Genomic DNA, 16,526 nt, shown 5'->3' on the forward strand with positions numbered 1-16,526 from the left:
CGAACTTCCTCGAGGTCTCTCCATTATTGCTCCCCTGGAGAGAGGAAGGGGCAAAGCGGGGGAAGCTCGTAACTGCCTGGTGGGGGTGAGCGGCCTGGTTCTCTAGTTAACACCATCTTGTCAGCAGTGTGGGTTGCCTTGTTGCAGCCTCGTGAGGGTAGACGTCCAGCCCCCCTGCTCTGGTTTTCCTGGTGTGGTGGGGGGGGGGCCACAGTGTTTGTATGGTGTTTGGTTGGCACGATCTGTTACTGGCTAAGTGATCTGTTATTGTCTAGAGAAAGCAACCTTTTGTTAGGGCTTTTTTTTGGGGGGGGCAGCGGGGGTCTGTGTCTGCTGCTGCTCCTGGGGTTGCTGGTGTCTTTAGCTCCAGGTCTGGGATATGTGGGGAGAGAGGAAACCTGGGAGCTCGCCACACTGTTGCCCTTTGGGTCCGGAGGTCCCCAGCTGCCTGCCTTCTTCTCTTACCTTCCAAAGTCCACTTATGTTTCTTTCATACACTGTCCAGGATTTCTTGTTGTTTTCAGGGGAAGGACTAGGAAAAAGTATATCTTACTCCATATTCCCAGAAGTGGAAGCCCTGGCTTGCTTTAATTTTATGTTAACTCACGGTTAACAAGAGAATCTGTTTACCTTTAAGCCTGTCAGAAATCTTTCCTAAATATTTGCGTTTCAGCCTTATGTATACAGGGAAGCAGTATGCTACTGCATGCTTGTAAAATTACTTTGCTTGCCAGTTACTCCTTAATTTCCACACAGCTCCTGCTTCAGGCCACCTTTCTCAATTTTTGTGGTCCATGTTTAAGTATCTGTTCAGAGACTATTTGCACGATGGGTTATGGCTGGAGCTGAGAACTATGGGAGGTGAGCTGTATTATCGAGAGATCGAGGTCGCTGAAGGGGACAAAGCCTGTGAGAGACCCCCAAGTGAGGGAGAGGAGACTAGAAGGAAGAATCTGTTCTGGTTCTTGAAGTCATCAGACCTCCAGGGGACCTAGCAATCAGTTACATTCATTCATTAGTTGTTTTTTTGTGAATTAAGGTTTTGTTTTAGTAACAGATCACTATTGCTAACAGTCTGGTCTATATCCTTCCAGTCCCTTTTCTATGATTTTGCAAATACCTTTATATATATGCAAAGAGAGAGGCTGTACAGTTTAGCGATCAAAAGCAGAGCCCTCTTACCTCTGTTCCCGCCTTGGTTCTGCCGTGCATGAGCTGTGTGACCTTGGTCAAAGTACTTTACCCCTTAGTGCAGAGTCAGTTTCCTTGCCTCTAAAGTGGAGATCATTCACGGAACTGTCCTGCTAGAATTGTGGGGAGGATTAAATGAACTCACGTTCACCAAGCGCTTGAAACAGTAACTCACGATACCTTGAGCTATGTAGCTATTATTGTATCATTGCTGTTATTACTAATGCATGTGCTCTACGTGATGTTCCCTCTTTCCTCTTTGCCTGCACAACGTATGTAGGAAATCTTCCCGCATCAACCTCCTTCTTTCTAATGGCTCTCTTTCCACTGCAACTTGTTAGCCACTGCCCTGCTATTGGAAATTTATTTATTTTTCCTTTGGTTTTGGAAAAGCAGTGCTGTGATAAGTATTCCTGCACACACGTCTCTGGGTGTGTGTTCCCAGTAAATTTTAGTAGTTACCACCACTAGCTTTTCAAAAATGCTTTACCGATTTATATATACCCCCCAGTAAATGGTCTACGAAAGGTTCTGTTTACCCTCATTCTTACTGTCACTGTTTACCTCAGTCTTCTTATTTTTATTTTTCCAATCTAGGAGCACACTGTGTGAATTTGCAGTTCTGTTCTTGGTAGTTTTCATGCTTATTGGCCATTTGTATTTTTTCTATTAACTTTCTGTTTTCCAAGTTGACTCATTGGTTGGCTTTTTCTTACTGAGTCGTAGGGTTCCCTGTGTTCTGTTTACTCTCTGTTTACGTTGCAGGTGTTCTTCTCTCAGTCTGTCATTGTCTTTCCACTTTGTTTATAGTATCAAAGTTTGTTGATTATTGTTCATCTTCTGAAGGTTTTATGTAGGCACATCTGTCAATTTCTTCTTGGTCTTGAAGCATACATCGAGATGTCAAAACAACTGGGTGAAAATTTTATGAGAAGTAGTATATTTACATAGTCTCACAGTATCTCTCACAAAATATTTATTAGCTGCAACGAGTAAAAGGGGGAAATGAAACACATACCACCTCAAGCAAGTTACCGATTAACATCACCACTAATGAGACAAATGGACAGCGCGTGTCTCTTGATCTGCGTGAAGAATGTAGCCTATAAATAAATGTACAAATATATATATATTTTTCAGTTTTCAGCATCTAAGTCATGCAGGTATTTGGCCAGATTTATTCTTAAGCATTTCATCTTTTCGGTGCTATTGTACATGGTATTCAGTTTTCCTTCCTGCTGTCCCCTCTGTGTGCCCTTTGGTTCACTTCTCTTGCCCTGCGGCACTGACCAGAACGCCCAGTAACCGTTCTGGTGAACCGGGGAGGATAGACGCCCTTGCCTTGCTCCAGATCCCGGGGGGGGGGCGGGGAAAGCCCGCAGTGTCTCGCCACTTAAATGTAGTGTCGGCTGTGGCTGTTTCTTTCTGGTAGATAGTATTTAAGAAGCTTAGGAAGTACGCTTCCAGAGAGTTTTTATCATACATGGATACTGAATTTCGTCCAGTGCTTTGCCTGTATGTCTATTGTGATAGTCATATCACTTTTCCCTTGTGGTCTTTTAATAGGAGGAAATATACTGACTGACTTTCGATGATGAACCAGACTTGGATTTCGGGGATAAACCCCACATGGACATGATACGCTGCCATTTCATTTATTGTTAGATGCGATTTGCTAAGGTTTTGCTAAGACATTTTGTGATCTGTTCGTGAGGAATATTGATTGACTTGTGCTTTTCCTGTAACATCTCTGTCTGGTTTGGGAGTTAGGTTAAAGCTGGTCTCATATAAGGAGTTGGGAAGGCTTCCTTCCTCACTGGTTTTCTGGAGCACTTAATATAGAATCGAAATTATTTTTCTTTAAATGTTTGTAAAGTTTGCTAGTGAAGCTGTCTGAGCCTGGACCTAGGTAGGTTTTTAACAACAGTTCAAGTTTTTACATAGATATAGTGCTATTCAAATTATATAGTTTTTTAAAAGATTTTATTTATTTATATTTAGAGGGGAAGGGAAGGAGAGAAGGAGAGAAATATCAATGTATGGTTGCCTCTCGTGTGTTCCCTGCTAGGAACTGGCCTGCAACCCAGGCATGTGCCCTGACTGGGAATCGAACCGCGATCGTGTGGTTCGCAGGCCCGTGCTCAATCCACTGAGCTACACCAGCCAGGGCTTCAAATGATATCGTTTTGAATGAGCTTTGGTAATTTCTGCCTGTCCAGGGGTTTTTCCGGTTAAGTGGCCCAGTGCCTGGGCGTACAGTGGCTCACGGTATCTTCTTACCCTGTCGATGTGTCTAGGGCCGTAGGGTGCGCTCTTATTCACGCCCAACGATGATCACACGTGTGGCCTCTCATTTTTCCTCCTCAGGCTGCCTGGACTTCTGTCAATTTCATTGATCTTGTTAGAGCACCAGCAATTGATTTTGTTTCTTTTCTTTATTAATTTTTCTGTTTTCTCTTTATTATTTCCTTTCTTCTCTTTACTTTGGTTTTAATATTCTAGTTTTTTTTTTTAAGATGGAAGTCTTGGTTATTTTTCTTTAAATATTTTATGTATTTTTTTTAGAGGGGAAGGGAGAAAGAGAGGGAGAGAAACATCAATGTATGGTTGACTCTCATGTGCCCCCACTGGGGACCTGGCCCACAACCCAGGCATGTGCCCTGACTGGGAATCCAACCAGTGACCTTTTGGTTCACAGGCCAGCACTCAATCCATTGAGCCACACCAGACAGGGCTGAAGTTTTGGTTATTGATTTCAGAACTCTCTTCATTTCTAATATAAGTATTTTAATGCTATGAATTTCCCTCTAAACTGTGCATTAGCTGCATCCCTGAAATTTTGTTATTTTGTATTTTAATGCCATTTATAATATTATTTAATTTCCCCTTTGAGTTCTTTGACTTATGTTATTTAGATGTGTGTTGTCTCACTTCCCTGTATTTGGGGGTTTTCTAGGTATATTTCTGTTATTAACATCTTATTTAATTCCATGTCATCAGAGAACAAACTCAGTTTTATGGCCTAGAATAGGAGTGAGCAAACATTTTCTGTACAGGTCCAGATAGTTAATATTTTAAGCTTTGTGGGCCACATGTGTTCTCTGTTGCATATTTATTTATTCTTAACCCATAAAAACATAAAAACCATTTCTCATTTGTAAGCGGTACACAAGCAGGCCACACACAGGCTGGACTTGGCCCGTGGGCTGCGGTTTCGACCTCATTCCCGACTGTGATCTGTCTTGGTGAATGTTCCACAGACACCCGAAAAGAGTGGATATTCTGCTGCTGTTGCAGTTGAAGAATGTTGGGCATCCTTAAAACTGTTCCCCTGACCACTCCCTGTTCTGAGGCTCTAATTGCAGGTACAGGTAGTATTAGTATTAGTATTCATATGTCCAGTTAGTATTTTCCCACAGCTAAAGTAGCTAGAAAAACACATGGGAAAAAATAATAGAGACAGAATGAGAAATTAGAAGTAAGGGAAAAGGAGGGAGAGTTCATTGATTCTTTGTAAGAAGCATAATAGATAAACTTTTGCCCAATATAATAGTTAAAAGAAATACAAGCAGAGTTTAGGTTAAGGAAAGGAAAGTGGAAATTTATGAGGGTGTGATGAATAGCTCCTGTATGCAGCCTTATGTGACTAAAACTGAAAACCTTGACGAGCTAGGTCTTCGCTACTGCTACTCAAGAACGACTCCGATGACAAACCAGTGTCACAGGAAGAAATTAGAGAAGTCATCAGAGAAATATTTCTAACAAAAGTACTAAGCCCAAATTGTTTTCCTTTAGCATTCTCTAAAATTGTCAAGGAACCGGTAATTCCCACATTCTGCAAACTGTCTTAAAACTCTGAAAGAGATGGGAAGTTTCTCACTTTTTAGAGAGGAAAGCTAACTTTTTAGAAATAGATTTTTCCTAGGTCAAACAGCCTCATCGAATTCTGCTACTGTTCCTAATTCCGACTGTGTCCTCACCCTACCCACACCGAGTTCCTCGCTGTTCCAGGACCCGTTGGACCACGGTGCAGGCAGACTGGTGTGTGAGGTTGGTGTGACGGGGAATTGTGTGACTGCAGATTCCGCCGTGTTTGTGGAGCGGGCCCGGTGAGCAGGCAGGAGCTTAAGAAGGGATTGATCTGTTGACTAAGCAAATATCCACCAACTACTCTCCGCTCTCCTGCGTGACAGCCAGTGGAGCTGTCTCCAGTGCATCTCCCCATCTCCAGTCCAGCCTCGAAACTGTCTGAAAGATCAGATTGCTCACCTTGTTTTCAGATTTGAAGGCAAATTCACTGCTGTGTTTACTACTGGATGTTCTGCAACTAGCACTCGGGAGCTATCAAATGGATGGACTGCCCTGGGACCCAGGACTTACTTAAATTTGCCTGTCCCTGCCTTGTAGCCCTCATCCTATCCCTTTGAACTCCATGTAGTTCCTCAAAAGTGCTCTTCCCGTTCCTGCCTCTGTGCATCTCCCCATGGAATGATGTTCTCACTCTTTGCCTTTTGATGGTGTGTTCACTTTCCTCTCTTGTAGCTCCTACCACTTTTCAGCTCCAGTTGTCAGCCTGTGGGTGTCTCTGTCTGCATCGCAGGTCCCCTGGAGGCAGTGGAACGGCACCTTTCCCAGCCACACCCCCCACCCCATGCCCCGTGCCTCGTGCCTGGGTGCGTACGTGCACCAGCAGGCCGGCAAAGGGCGTTTATCGAATTGAATTAGCAGGCTCCTTTCTGTTTTGCCTTCCTGTGTCTGGGATGTTGGATGCTAACATCCAACTAAGTTATGTTTGTGTTAAACATGAATTGAAATGCAATTATAGCTGGCAGTGTGGTTTGAGCGCTGAGTAATAGAGTAACTAGGAAGGGTGACTTAGCCACAAGTGCCAGTTCATCTCCTTGGCTTTCTTGCTCCTGTCATTGAGCGTGACTCATGAGCTCATGAGTTCAGCTTGTCTCCTCTTAAATCCTGTCACTTTAACTCTCCCTGTCCTCCCTGTCTCTCTGGGTCTCTTTCAGGGCCCCTTTGTGACAGCCAGCTGGGAGCCCAGAGCCTAGCCTCGGGGTCCGAGTAGCTTGGCTCCGTTCCAGCCGGAACCTGTGCCGCCACTCCCAGCAGGCAGCCTTTGCCGAGAGCCAGGGTGGAGGTGGANGGGGGGGGGATGGATGGGGGGGCCGGGCCAGTGCACAGACGGAGTCCTTCCTCCAAGGTGGGGAAGCCAGGAGGGGTCACTGGATATTCTGCTCATTCCAGAATTGCGAGTTTTTACTATTTTCTTCACCATGTCCTGAGGGGAGGTTGGTCTCCTCCAGCTCAGTCCCAGCCACAGGGGAAGGGGAGCTGCCCCCCTCCCCCAGATGACCTGTGCTCAGGCCTCAGGTCTCCACCAGCCCACGTCTCTACTTGTCTGGTAGACAAGCCCACATAGCACAGCTGTCTTACACTCAGCCTGCATCTTCCCAAACTCAGCTGTCTTCTACTTCCTTCCCACCCCCTATCCAGCCCCCCAACCCACAACTGCCCTGAACTGTTCCTGCTGGACCCAGGCCAGAATTACCCTGGGGCTCCTCCACCCCCTTGCCCCAGGCAGGCAGTTTCCTGATTCTGCCTCTGCTTCATGTTTGTGTCGTCCTTTCCTGCCTCTCCTCCCACCCCAGCTCAGTCCGCACCATCCTCGTCCTGCAGAGCCTCTTCCAGGAGACTCTGGTCCTCGCTGCTCAGCTCCAGGTGTCTCCCTTAGCATCACCTGGAATTCCCCCTCCTGCTGCCGGTGCTGCAGAGATGCCCCGCTTCTACAGGGGCAGCCCCGTCTCCCCCACCTGCCCCACCGTACCCACCTCTGCCCCCTGGCTCTTCTCTCGCATTGCACTGGCCACAGCCCAGTCAGCCCACGCCTCCCACCAGTGCTGCCCCGATCTGGCCAGTCAGGGGGTGTGCCTGCCCCCTTCCTCGGCTCACTGCCTTTGAGTCTCCTCTCCCCACCCTCCCCTAACCCCTTCCTGCACCCCGATGTGCTTTGTTGTTCTTCTCGCTCCCTCCTGGTAGTGCTCCCGCCATTCTGCCTTGCACATCCGGTCACACTGGATATCCGTGCTGCGTCCATCTGTCCCCGTGCCAGCTGCTCTGTACCCAGCATTTACTTCACACAACGACCCTGCGGAATTACCATTTATAGTCTCATTTTACAAATAAGAAAGCAAAGCCTCAGGGAGCTGGAGCACGCTTCTTGAGGTCACACAACAGGTGTGGATGCGCTGAGGTCAAACCTAAGTGTCCTGCCTCAGCCCTGCACCCTCCATGCCACTCGCCGTGCCTGCTGGCCTCCCTCTGAGGGAGGGGCTGTGCCACTTGTATTCGTATGTGCCGAAGGGCATGGTGCCAGGGCCTCCCACATCAGGAGTGCTTAGTACATATTTGCTGAAAGAAAATAAGGACCTGTGGCTTGAAGAGATGGACTGCTCCCTAGTGATGACAGCCCGTGCAGGACAAGGACGGCCCGTGCAGGGAGAGGGAGGCCCGTGCAGGGAGAGGTCTCTGTGTTCGGCCACGTCAGCCTGCCCACCGGGTGTGGGAGGGAGACACTGCTTTCGATGGAGCGCCAACACCAACATTTACTGTCTATCAAGCGATTACCGTGGGCCAGGTGCTGCTGGGCAATGCACTTCATTTGCATCGTCTCTATAGTTGTTGCAACTGTAGGAGATGGGCCCCGCCTGCATGCACAGAGGTGGAGGCTCAGAGAGGTAGAGGAGGTCAGCCGGGGTCCACAGCTACTGAGTGGTGAAGCCAGGGTTTGAATTCACATCTTTCTGATACCAAAGTCCATGTTTGGTTTTTTTAAGATTTTATGTATTTATTTTTAGAGAGAGGGAAAGGAAAAGAGGAAGAGAAACATCAGTGTGTGGTTGCCTCTCACGCACCCCCTACTGGGGACCCGGCCTGCATCCTGGGCATGTGCCCTTACTGGGACTTGAACTGGTGACCCTTTGGTTCGCAGGCTGGCACTCAGTCCACTGAGCCACACCAGCCAGAAAAAGCCCGTGTTTTAATGTGCTGTGTTGCCTCCTCACCTGGCCCAGAAGAGGAGGCGTTGGGCGCTATGAGACACAGGTTTCTATCAGAATCCAGCCGGAGAAGGGCTTTGGAACACTGGGCGTGGGCAGTAGGCAGAGGGGGGTCTGCAGGAACCAGCCTCTCACACCAGCCTCTCTTTTCCTTCTATGCTCACCAGAGGCGTCTCCCACGCTGCAACTTTCTCTCACTCCCAGGATCTATGGGAGAGAGGGTCAGTGAGCCCTGCCTTGTACAATTTAATTTAAAATGTCCTCATGACATTTTAAAATTGTGAGAGCTCATTTTCAAATCATATAGAATTAGATAAACTAAAAAGTGAAAAATATCCTTTACTCTGATCTTACACAGTTTGGAGCGATCCTTTTAGACTTGTTTTTCTTGTTTTGCAAAAAATTGTATTTACTTTTGATTAAGTGAGGAATACAAAAATCTTCCTGTTTTAACAAATAATACAACCAAAGCTCAAGTTTCTTTTGACCACACCCCTGATTTCTAGTAGCCAGTCATTGGTTTGTTCTTTTACCTTCCTCCCCCCTGCATTTGCATATGTAAATGTGTAGAAACAAATCATAACTGGTGATTTTAATATCAGTTAGACCATGCAGTGGCTCTTGCTCATTTTTACTGGATGATGCCTGTGTTCCTTAGACCTTTGTAGGCGAGTGTGTCCCATCCAGCCCTGGGGCTGTGCGGCAGGTGGGGGGGCGGGGGGGAGTGGTGGGGGCAGCGGGGCCACCACCCAAGCCCCATGCTGCTGCCCCACTCAGTTTGGTTCCGGTTTTTCACTAAGTTTGACGCATCCTTTGTATCCAGGCCAGATTTAGCACATAAAAATACAGGATGCCCGCTTAGATCTGAAAAATTTGAAATTCCTTCAGTTTGAAAAATCATCCATCGTTTATCTGAAATTCTGCTTCAGCTGGGAGGTTCTGTGTTTTCTCTGGTCGTGTTCCGCAGTGTTCCTCCTTGTACACGTGTGCCAGTGTCTGAAGCCCACTCCTTTGTTTCCCCCGAGGTCTCTACTATCTGATATTTTTTAATTAAATCTTGTATTACGGAAGAGTGACATGCTTTCGTCCAAATTAGACAAGGTTTGATGCAAGAAGCTGAAGGGAAGGAAGGGCCTGGGACTGCAGAGCGTGGTTCTGGCCAATGGCATCGGGAGGCTGAGCAGGGTCAGGGTTCTTTCACAGGTCCTGAGTGACAAGAAGCTTCCATGTGATGGGGGCTGAGAGGGAACAGGAGCAAAGCCGGGGAGGCAGGAAATCGCTGGCAGGTATAGGAAAGATAAGCTTGAAGAGGGAGAGGCAGAGGGCCAGCCGGGGTGGTGCAGTGTCACGGAGGCAGGAGAGGAGTAGCCGGTCGTGTCCCTGTGCTCTGTGATGGGGCAGAGGCAGCTGCCTAGGGCTGAGGGACAGACAGCAGTCTCAGGGACAGAGACACCCATGCAGTTGTTTTTTTTTTTGTTTTGCTAAAAAATATTAGAGATTTTCAGCTGAAGCTCTGTGGCTGACTCAAGCTCTCCATTCAGGGTAGGAAATGATGGGATGTGAATGAAATCAGAACAAAAAGAAACCAGCCCAGAGTTCTTCAACTTGGCACCAGATGAGTCCAATGGCTCTTCTTGCTTCATAGTTTTTAGAGAGCATTTCGGGCACACCTCCCGGTAGGGGCCCGGAGGCTGGCTATGTCCGCCCCCCCCCCCGCCCCAGGCTGTGTCCACACCGCCGCAATGAGGAGTTTAGTGGCTGCACGGCTGGCCCCGTCTGGCCCGGGCCAAGTGTAGTTTCCACAGTGCGTGGTCTAACACATCCAGGGCCCTTTGAACTTCATTCTTATTCATAGTGTCAGCCAGATATTTCCTTTGGAATGTCTGCAGGGTTTCCTGGCCCCTTTGATTGCTTTCTGTCTGCCAAATACAGCTTTGAACTGTGGGCGGGCTCTCTTAAAACACCAGGGTGTGAACGGGTTGACGAATCTGGTGGTTTGCTGGTTAGCGGTGGTATCTTTCAAGAGCTTCCCTCTGGGCCAAGAGCGCTGCAGTCCGACGTTGGGGAACCTCTGGCCGTCCGAAGGGTCGACCGCATAGCGCCTGCCCAGGCGGCTCGGTTGGACAGCTGGTTTACAAAGTGTTTCTCAGGCAGATTCTTGTTTCTCACCCCATCAAGTGGAGTCTTTTAAATGGTGGTTTTCCTTGTTATGAAAGTTGTATAGAGTCGGAGGGTACAAACTCCCAGTTATAAACTAATTAGGTCAAGGGCGTGTAATGCACAGCATTGTCTGCGACCTGTTACTTCCTTTGTGTGTGACCTGCTGTTTCTTTCTAGACACGTTGGCAGTGTTTTTTAAACCCCCAGTTTGTTGGGATTCTCTGTTGATTTGCTTCAGGGTAGGACTGGTTGGCTTAAGGGGGTAGAACACTGAGGACCCCTTTAATATTATGGAGGCTCGATTCTCTTCCGTTTTTTGTTGCTCTTTCCGGAGAGGTCGCTGGTCGGATGCTGTGTTGATTCTGTAGTTTATCTCATCTTCGTACTTTACTTTCTGGAAGAATTCCTTCATTTTCTCTTCCAGTATTTTATTTTTTTAATTTTTAAATTTTACCTATAACTTTTTGATTTCTAGGCTCTTTATAGTCTTAAACTGCTCCTTTTAAGAACATTTCCACGACGTTCCACTCTGGTTTGGTGGCCGCCATACACTCCCTCGTCCCTCAGAGGATGTTAATTGTAGGTCTCGCCGTTTGTTCAGAAGCTTTCATTGTTTCCTCACATCACCTGTGCCACCTGACTCCCCCTCAGTGCCTGCCGAGTCTTCCTCGTCAGTTTACATTTGAGAGTGAGGTGCTACCTCCTGGTGTTGGAGCCCTGCGGGTGGGGGTGGGGTGGGGGACACGTGGGATGCTGCAGGAACGGGCTTCTGTGACAGGAGACCCCCAGAGTCTGCGTGTGATGGTCTACTTGCTGGCACTCCTTAGTTTCTCCGGGGACGAATCCCTCATTATCCAGCGTGTAGGGGGTACAACGCCTGCTGAGGCAAGCCTGGTGGTGGCAGGGGAGGGGGACCTACCACTCAGGGTGCATTGTTAGCCCCTCTGTTTTCACTCTGAGGTCTTACTTCCTCCTCACCTCCTTCCTTACCCAGCAGGCTGTGTTTTGGAGTCCTGGGTCTTACTGGATTCATTTCTGCAGCAAATACATCTGAAATGAGGGCAGGGGTCTGGGAGTTTAATTACCGCTTTGTATAGAGGCTGTTTTCAGCCCAAGCTCACACCCGCCACCCCCACGCCCTCCACCCTCATCCCCACTGGTGTCTGGTGGCTCTAGGCCCCGGGGCTCAGCGAGGTCCCGCCAGACCCTTAGGTGCCAACCCCTCCACTCTGGTCAGTCTGCTCCTTCCACTTTCCACACCTGCAGAGGTTGGTGGCCCCTGTCTGGTGCTGTGCTCCTCTCGCCCCTTGTTTAGCAGGTTATACTTCCTCCTCGTGGTTGTCACTTTAGCAGAGAAGAGAGAAACCCACACTTTCAACCTGCTCCTCCTCAGAGGCAGCTGCAGTATTCAGGCAGGTGCTAGAACAAGAGAGAGGGAGGGTATGAGTGTGAGTGTGTGTGTGCGTGTGTGAATATGCATGTGTGTGAGTGTGAGTGAATGTGTGTGCACGCAAGTGCCTGTGTTTCTGTGTGAATGTACCTGTGTGTATGAGAGAGAGAGAGAGTGTGTGCGTGAAGCCCTGTAACAGACACTGTGGAGGCACTGCAGTCAGTGGCGTCACTGATCACACTCTGGTCATTTGGAGGACACGGACACAGTGGTCAAAAGGATAAGCAGCCTGATTGGAGAAACCTGTGAGTGGCAGAGAGCAAATCCCAGAAATTCCGTGTTTACAAATTCTTCCCTTACTTGGGTAGCTGACACGGCCTGGGGCCGTCACACTCAGCTCCTGGCTGAATGGCCATCGTGTTCAGTCGTGCACTCAGCAAACAGATTGCGCCCACACTTGCACCAGGCACTCGGCCTAGTGCAGAGGGTGAATGACGATCAGAGCAGCACGTCCCTGTGCACGGCAGGGGCGGGTAAACGTGATCACACCAGTATGTCATTTGTCCTGGAAGACCAAGCTCCGGGAGGTGGGGAGGGGACCCTTGGGAACCAGAGGTCGGAGCTGAGTTCCGATGTGACAGTTCCGGACTTTTCAAACCCCGGTGTAGCACGATATCGCTTTCGTTATTTGGCTCCATGCTTGTCCTCATTTTCAGTCTGGACGTGTTAGCACAGGCTTCGTGGGCGCTCCCCGGTGAGCACAGGCAGGCGCTCTGCACGCTCGCGGGCCCCTCCAACCCCTCTGTGCTCGGGCGGAGCCCCCTTCCCCGTGAGCACACAGGCCAGCTGCCAAGTTCATAGGGTCAGAGTTTAGACCTGAACTTATGCAGGAGCGCCCTGCGCTGATGCCTGCCTTCCCCGTAATTTATCTTGTAGATCGTTAGCTCATCTTAGTTCATCTACCTGGGGGTGGGGCGAAGTTAGGTTAGGAAGCACCTTACATGACCGGATTGGAAAGAAGTTTTTCGGTACGTTGAATCACTGCGGAGAAGGCAAGGCTGGGAGTGTCCAACCCTGACACCGAGGCCCCTTTGCTCCTGATGAGGCAGGCCTGAGCCTTCTCACAGCAGCTCCGTCAGCAGGAGCCTTGGCCCCTGCATGGGTCCAGCTCACGGGGCCCAGGATTCTGGTGTCTCTGCCTTCTGCCCAGGACCGCCCCACCCGAGCCCACACACATTCTCTCTCCCTCCCCCCTTCTCTCCTTCCCCCCTTCTCTCCTCCCCTTTCCTTGCTTCCCCTTGACGGGGGTTGGAGGGCATCACACATTTTTACTTCACTGCAGATGAGTTGTGGACTCAGGGCGAGGCTGGAGCTCCGGTTTGGTTGTCCGTGTAGGATGTTCCTCAGCTTGGATCAGAGGCGGTAACTCCTGGGAGGGAGAAGGGGGCCTGCCGCCCGCAACAGGCCTGCACTCGCCTCTTTATCACGCCTAGGTGTCTTCTCACTCAGAAAAAGAAAATCCCTAGCAGTGGTGAGAGGCGGAATCATCCTTTTCAAACCCTGGAAACAGGGTGGTGCGCCTTGGTGCAGGGCGCACCCCGCTCAGTGGACTCTCCGAATGTGCGGGAGAGCCCACTGGCCTCCCTTCCTTTCCGGTGGGAGACTGGTCACAGCTTTCTTCCTCCTGAGGCCCCAGCCTGAGGTTCCACACACTTCGAGTGTTCTGCAGACCTACTTTTAAAAATATTTTTCAAATGATGCATTTATTATAGAGAAGCCAAGTAGGCCCCCTTACTTCTTTGTTCCTATGCATCTTTTATTTTCCCGTTTCAGTGGTTCTGAAATTGGGGTGCCCCTTAAAAGAGATTTGTACATTTTGATATGATACTATTTCTTTTTTTCTCTTCAAGGGGTGTTTATTAAATACAGGGGTGATTCCCAAATGACTACACCCTAGAACCGAGGGGGGATGGTACAAGTAGAGTTTGGGAAACAAAGAAAATCTTCTAATACATGGGACCCGGGGGAGAAGACGAAAGACAGGGGTCCTTGGAGGTGGGGAACTGGGGCCACTGCTTAAAATGCCGTGTTTTTCAAGAAACTTTATGAACGACCATCATGGCAAAAACGCTGGCTCAGCCTCACCCTGTGCCCCCACATTGCTGTCTGTGGGGATGACACACTTGGGGCGACCGGTTGGTTCCTCCGATTGTCCCCATGCCACTCCTGCTGCCACTTCAGGTCAGATGTATTTGCACGCTTAGCAGAAGGGCCTCTTTTCTCCCTTTGTACCATTTGCTCGTTAACAATCCCTGGGTTTGGGAAAAGAAACGCAGTTTTCTTTTGTCTCATGGCCTGTGGGCTGTTCTCGGGCAGCCTTCAGAGAATGTGGCCGTGGGGGGTCCAGGAATGTCTTCATGGAGTCTCCCTGCCCCGCACGCCCCCAGCCTGGGCACGTGACAGAGGCCGCTGTTGTGCCCTGTGAGCGTGTTCACGGGATGGGGCTGACTCGGGCAGTTTTGGGGGGTGAAGGATGGAGAAGATTTCAGCAGTTTGTCGGCACAGCAGGGAGCTCGGCAGATCAAGGACTGCACTCCAAGCCCACACCCAACAGGGACAGGTTGGGGGGGTGTCCAGGTGTGTCCCCAGCGGAACTCGGTTCCCTGAGCCTTCCCTGAGTGCCCCTCGGGGTGCCGGCCACAGTGCTAGAGGCTGACGGATCCTCTGGCAGGACGCTGGGAGTGCTGCCGTGGGGGCTGCGTGGGGGCTGCCCGTGCGAGAGCAGGCCCAGCCCCGATGGTCCGCTCAGAGCACAGTCTGGAAGAATCGGCAGGAGCGCTGTCGTGTCCGGCCTTTTCTGTCCTCCCCTAGTCTCGGCGTAAACGCTCCCCCGCAACCGGGGTCCTTCACGCTCACCCCCGACCCCGCAGTCCGGTCCACGGGTCCTGTAGGCCCAAATCAAGGCAGACTGCCTTCTGGAGCTCTTCTTCGAGGAAGACGTCTACATCTGTACATGAGAAAGTCCTTCCTAGTGAGTCTGTACACCAGGCACCAGATCCTCCTTATTTTGCTACGATGATGCAGTTTCTGACCTTGAATGCCCCTCGCAGAGCTTGTACCAAGAAGGCACAGCAAGGAGGGAATTTTCCTGACTGCTGCCCCCTGTCGCTAGTAGACTCCCATTGGCAGGAGCACCCTGGTGGCCCCAGGGTCCTGGAGCAGGGGCCCAGCCAGTGTCCCCACCAGTGTGCCCCTCTCAGGTGGTATTTCACACCCCATTGGACTTTTTCCTGCCCCCCCTGCCATCCCCCGAGTACGTGGTAATGAGCAACTTAATGTGCTGACTTTTCCAATCCCTCCTTGGTCCGCACAACAAAAGTTGCTCTTTTCTCATTAGAACCATTTTTGTCAGGGTGTCTTTAATCAAGGGCTTCCCCAGGGACCATATTTTTAGAAGTTGTATTCTTCACATGCTCCCCTTTCCCCTTTTGGAAAATCTCTTCCCAGGGCCTAGTGAAATGAACTAATGAGATGCCAGGAGGGTTCGGGCTGGTGTTAATTGGCACAGGTACGAAGCTCGCACACGCCTTCGGTGCCATCCTGCCTTACCTGCGGTCCTTCTGTCTCTCTGGTGTAGGTTGCACAGACGGCAGATGGTGTGGATGCTGACCTCTGGAAAGACGGCTTATTTAAGTCCAAGGTTACCAGATACCTGTGTTTCACAAGATCCTTTTCCAAAGAAAATGTAAGTCCAGCAGTGATTTTCCTTTTGCTGAGTGAGCACAAGACACTTACCTGCTCGTTTGAGATGTCCTCGTGTGTTTTGTTGTGGTTTATTTTCATCACCATGTTAATTAATTTATCTGTGGTTTTAGCGAACTGGGGAGAACCAGCAGCTAGCGCTGGGCTTCATTTATTAGCAGCATTATTAACCCTGTACCCAGGTGCGCCGTGAATTCCATCAACGTGCGTCCTCGGAAGGAAGCCAGGAAATTTCTCTCACAGCTCCTGTTTGCCCACCTTTCTTCTGAGTAGCAAACCACAGGTAGTGTGGACGTGAGAACTTTCCAGTGATGCTGGATTTAAAGCTGGCCCATCCATGGGGGTCCAGCCAGAAAGGTGCTGCATGGTCACCCCTCTGCACAGACACAGCCCTGTCTCCAAAGTGACTCTTGCCCTCTGTGCCTCTCTCTGACAGAGGACGTTTCCTTACTTCTGCAGGTGGGTAGCTGCCAAGTGTAGACTTCTTTTTAGTGTGCTGTTTTTCACACTCAGGCCCATAAAGCAGGATGTTTTTGAAGATATCTACTGAAGCTTCTCCACTAGTGTCTTAACGGACGGCTTGAAAAAAGGGGGAAAGAGCTTTTCCCCCCGAATACCTACCTGCTTTGTGCGGGGCCTGCCTGAGTTGCCCTGCGGATGTACCACTTCCATCCCGGGACCCTCTATTGAGCACCGACTCCTTCCTGATGTCAGAGAGTTGGGGGGCTTCTCCCAGGTCAGCTGCCTTTCCTAGCCCCAAACAGGGGGAGCAGATTTTCATTCTCAGGGGTGTCATTTCATTTGGAGCCTAAATATTGCTGTCTCTTTCTAATGCAAAGTTTTTTGGAAATATTTTTTAATTACTTTTTATAAATTCTATTATAACAGTAATATATGTTCATGGGTTTTTTGTTTGTTTTAAAAATATTTTATTTACTTATTTTTTTAGAGCGGGG

General features: G+C 49.5%; 1 protein-coding gene across 3 annotated transcripts in view; it reads left to right on the forward strand.

The window, feature by feature from the left end:
- MVB12B (multivesicular body subunit 12B) overlaps positions 1-16,526 on the forward strand; it is a 151,636-nt gene that overhangs the window by 25,805 nt on the left and 109,305 nt on the right. For all 3 annotated transcript variants that reach the window (XM_037037044.1, XM_037037046.1, XM_037037045.1), the window contains exon 3: positions 15,446-15,553. In XM_037037044.1, coding sequence (XP_036892939.1) covers positions 15,446-15,553 — 108 coding nt within the window. The remainder of the gene's footprint in view (positions 1-15,445; positions 15,554-16,526) is intronic.

Source organism: Sturnira hondurensis, unplaced genomic scaffold (assembly GCF_014824575.4).
Source record: "Sturnira hondurensis isolate 20B ecotype Veracruz unplaced genomic scaffold, ASM1482457v3 Scaffold0022908, whole genome shotgun sequence".
Taxonomy (NCBI): Eukaryota; Metazoa; Chordata; class Mammalia; order Chiroptera; family Phyllostomidae; genus Sturnira; species Sturnira hondurensis.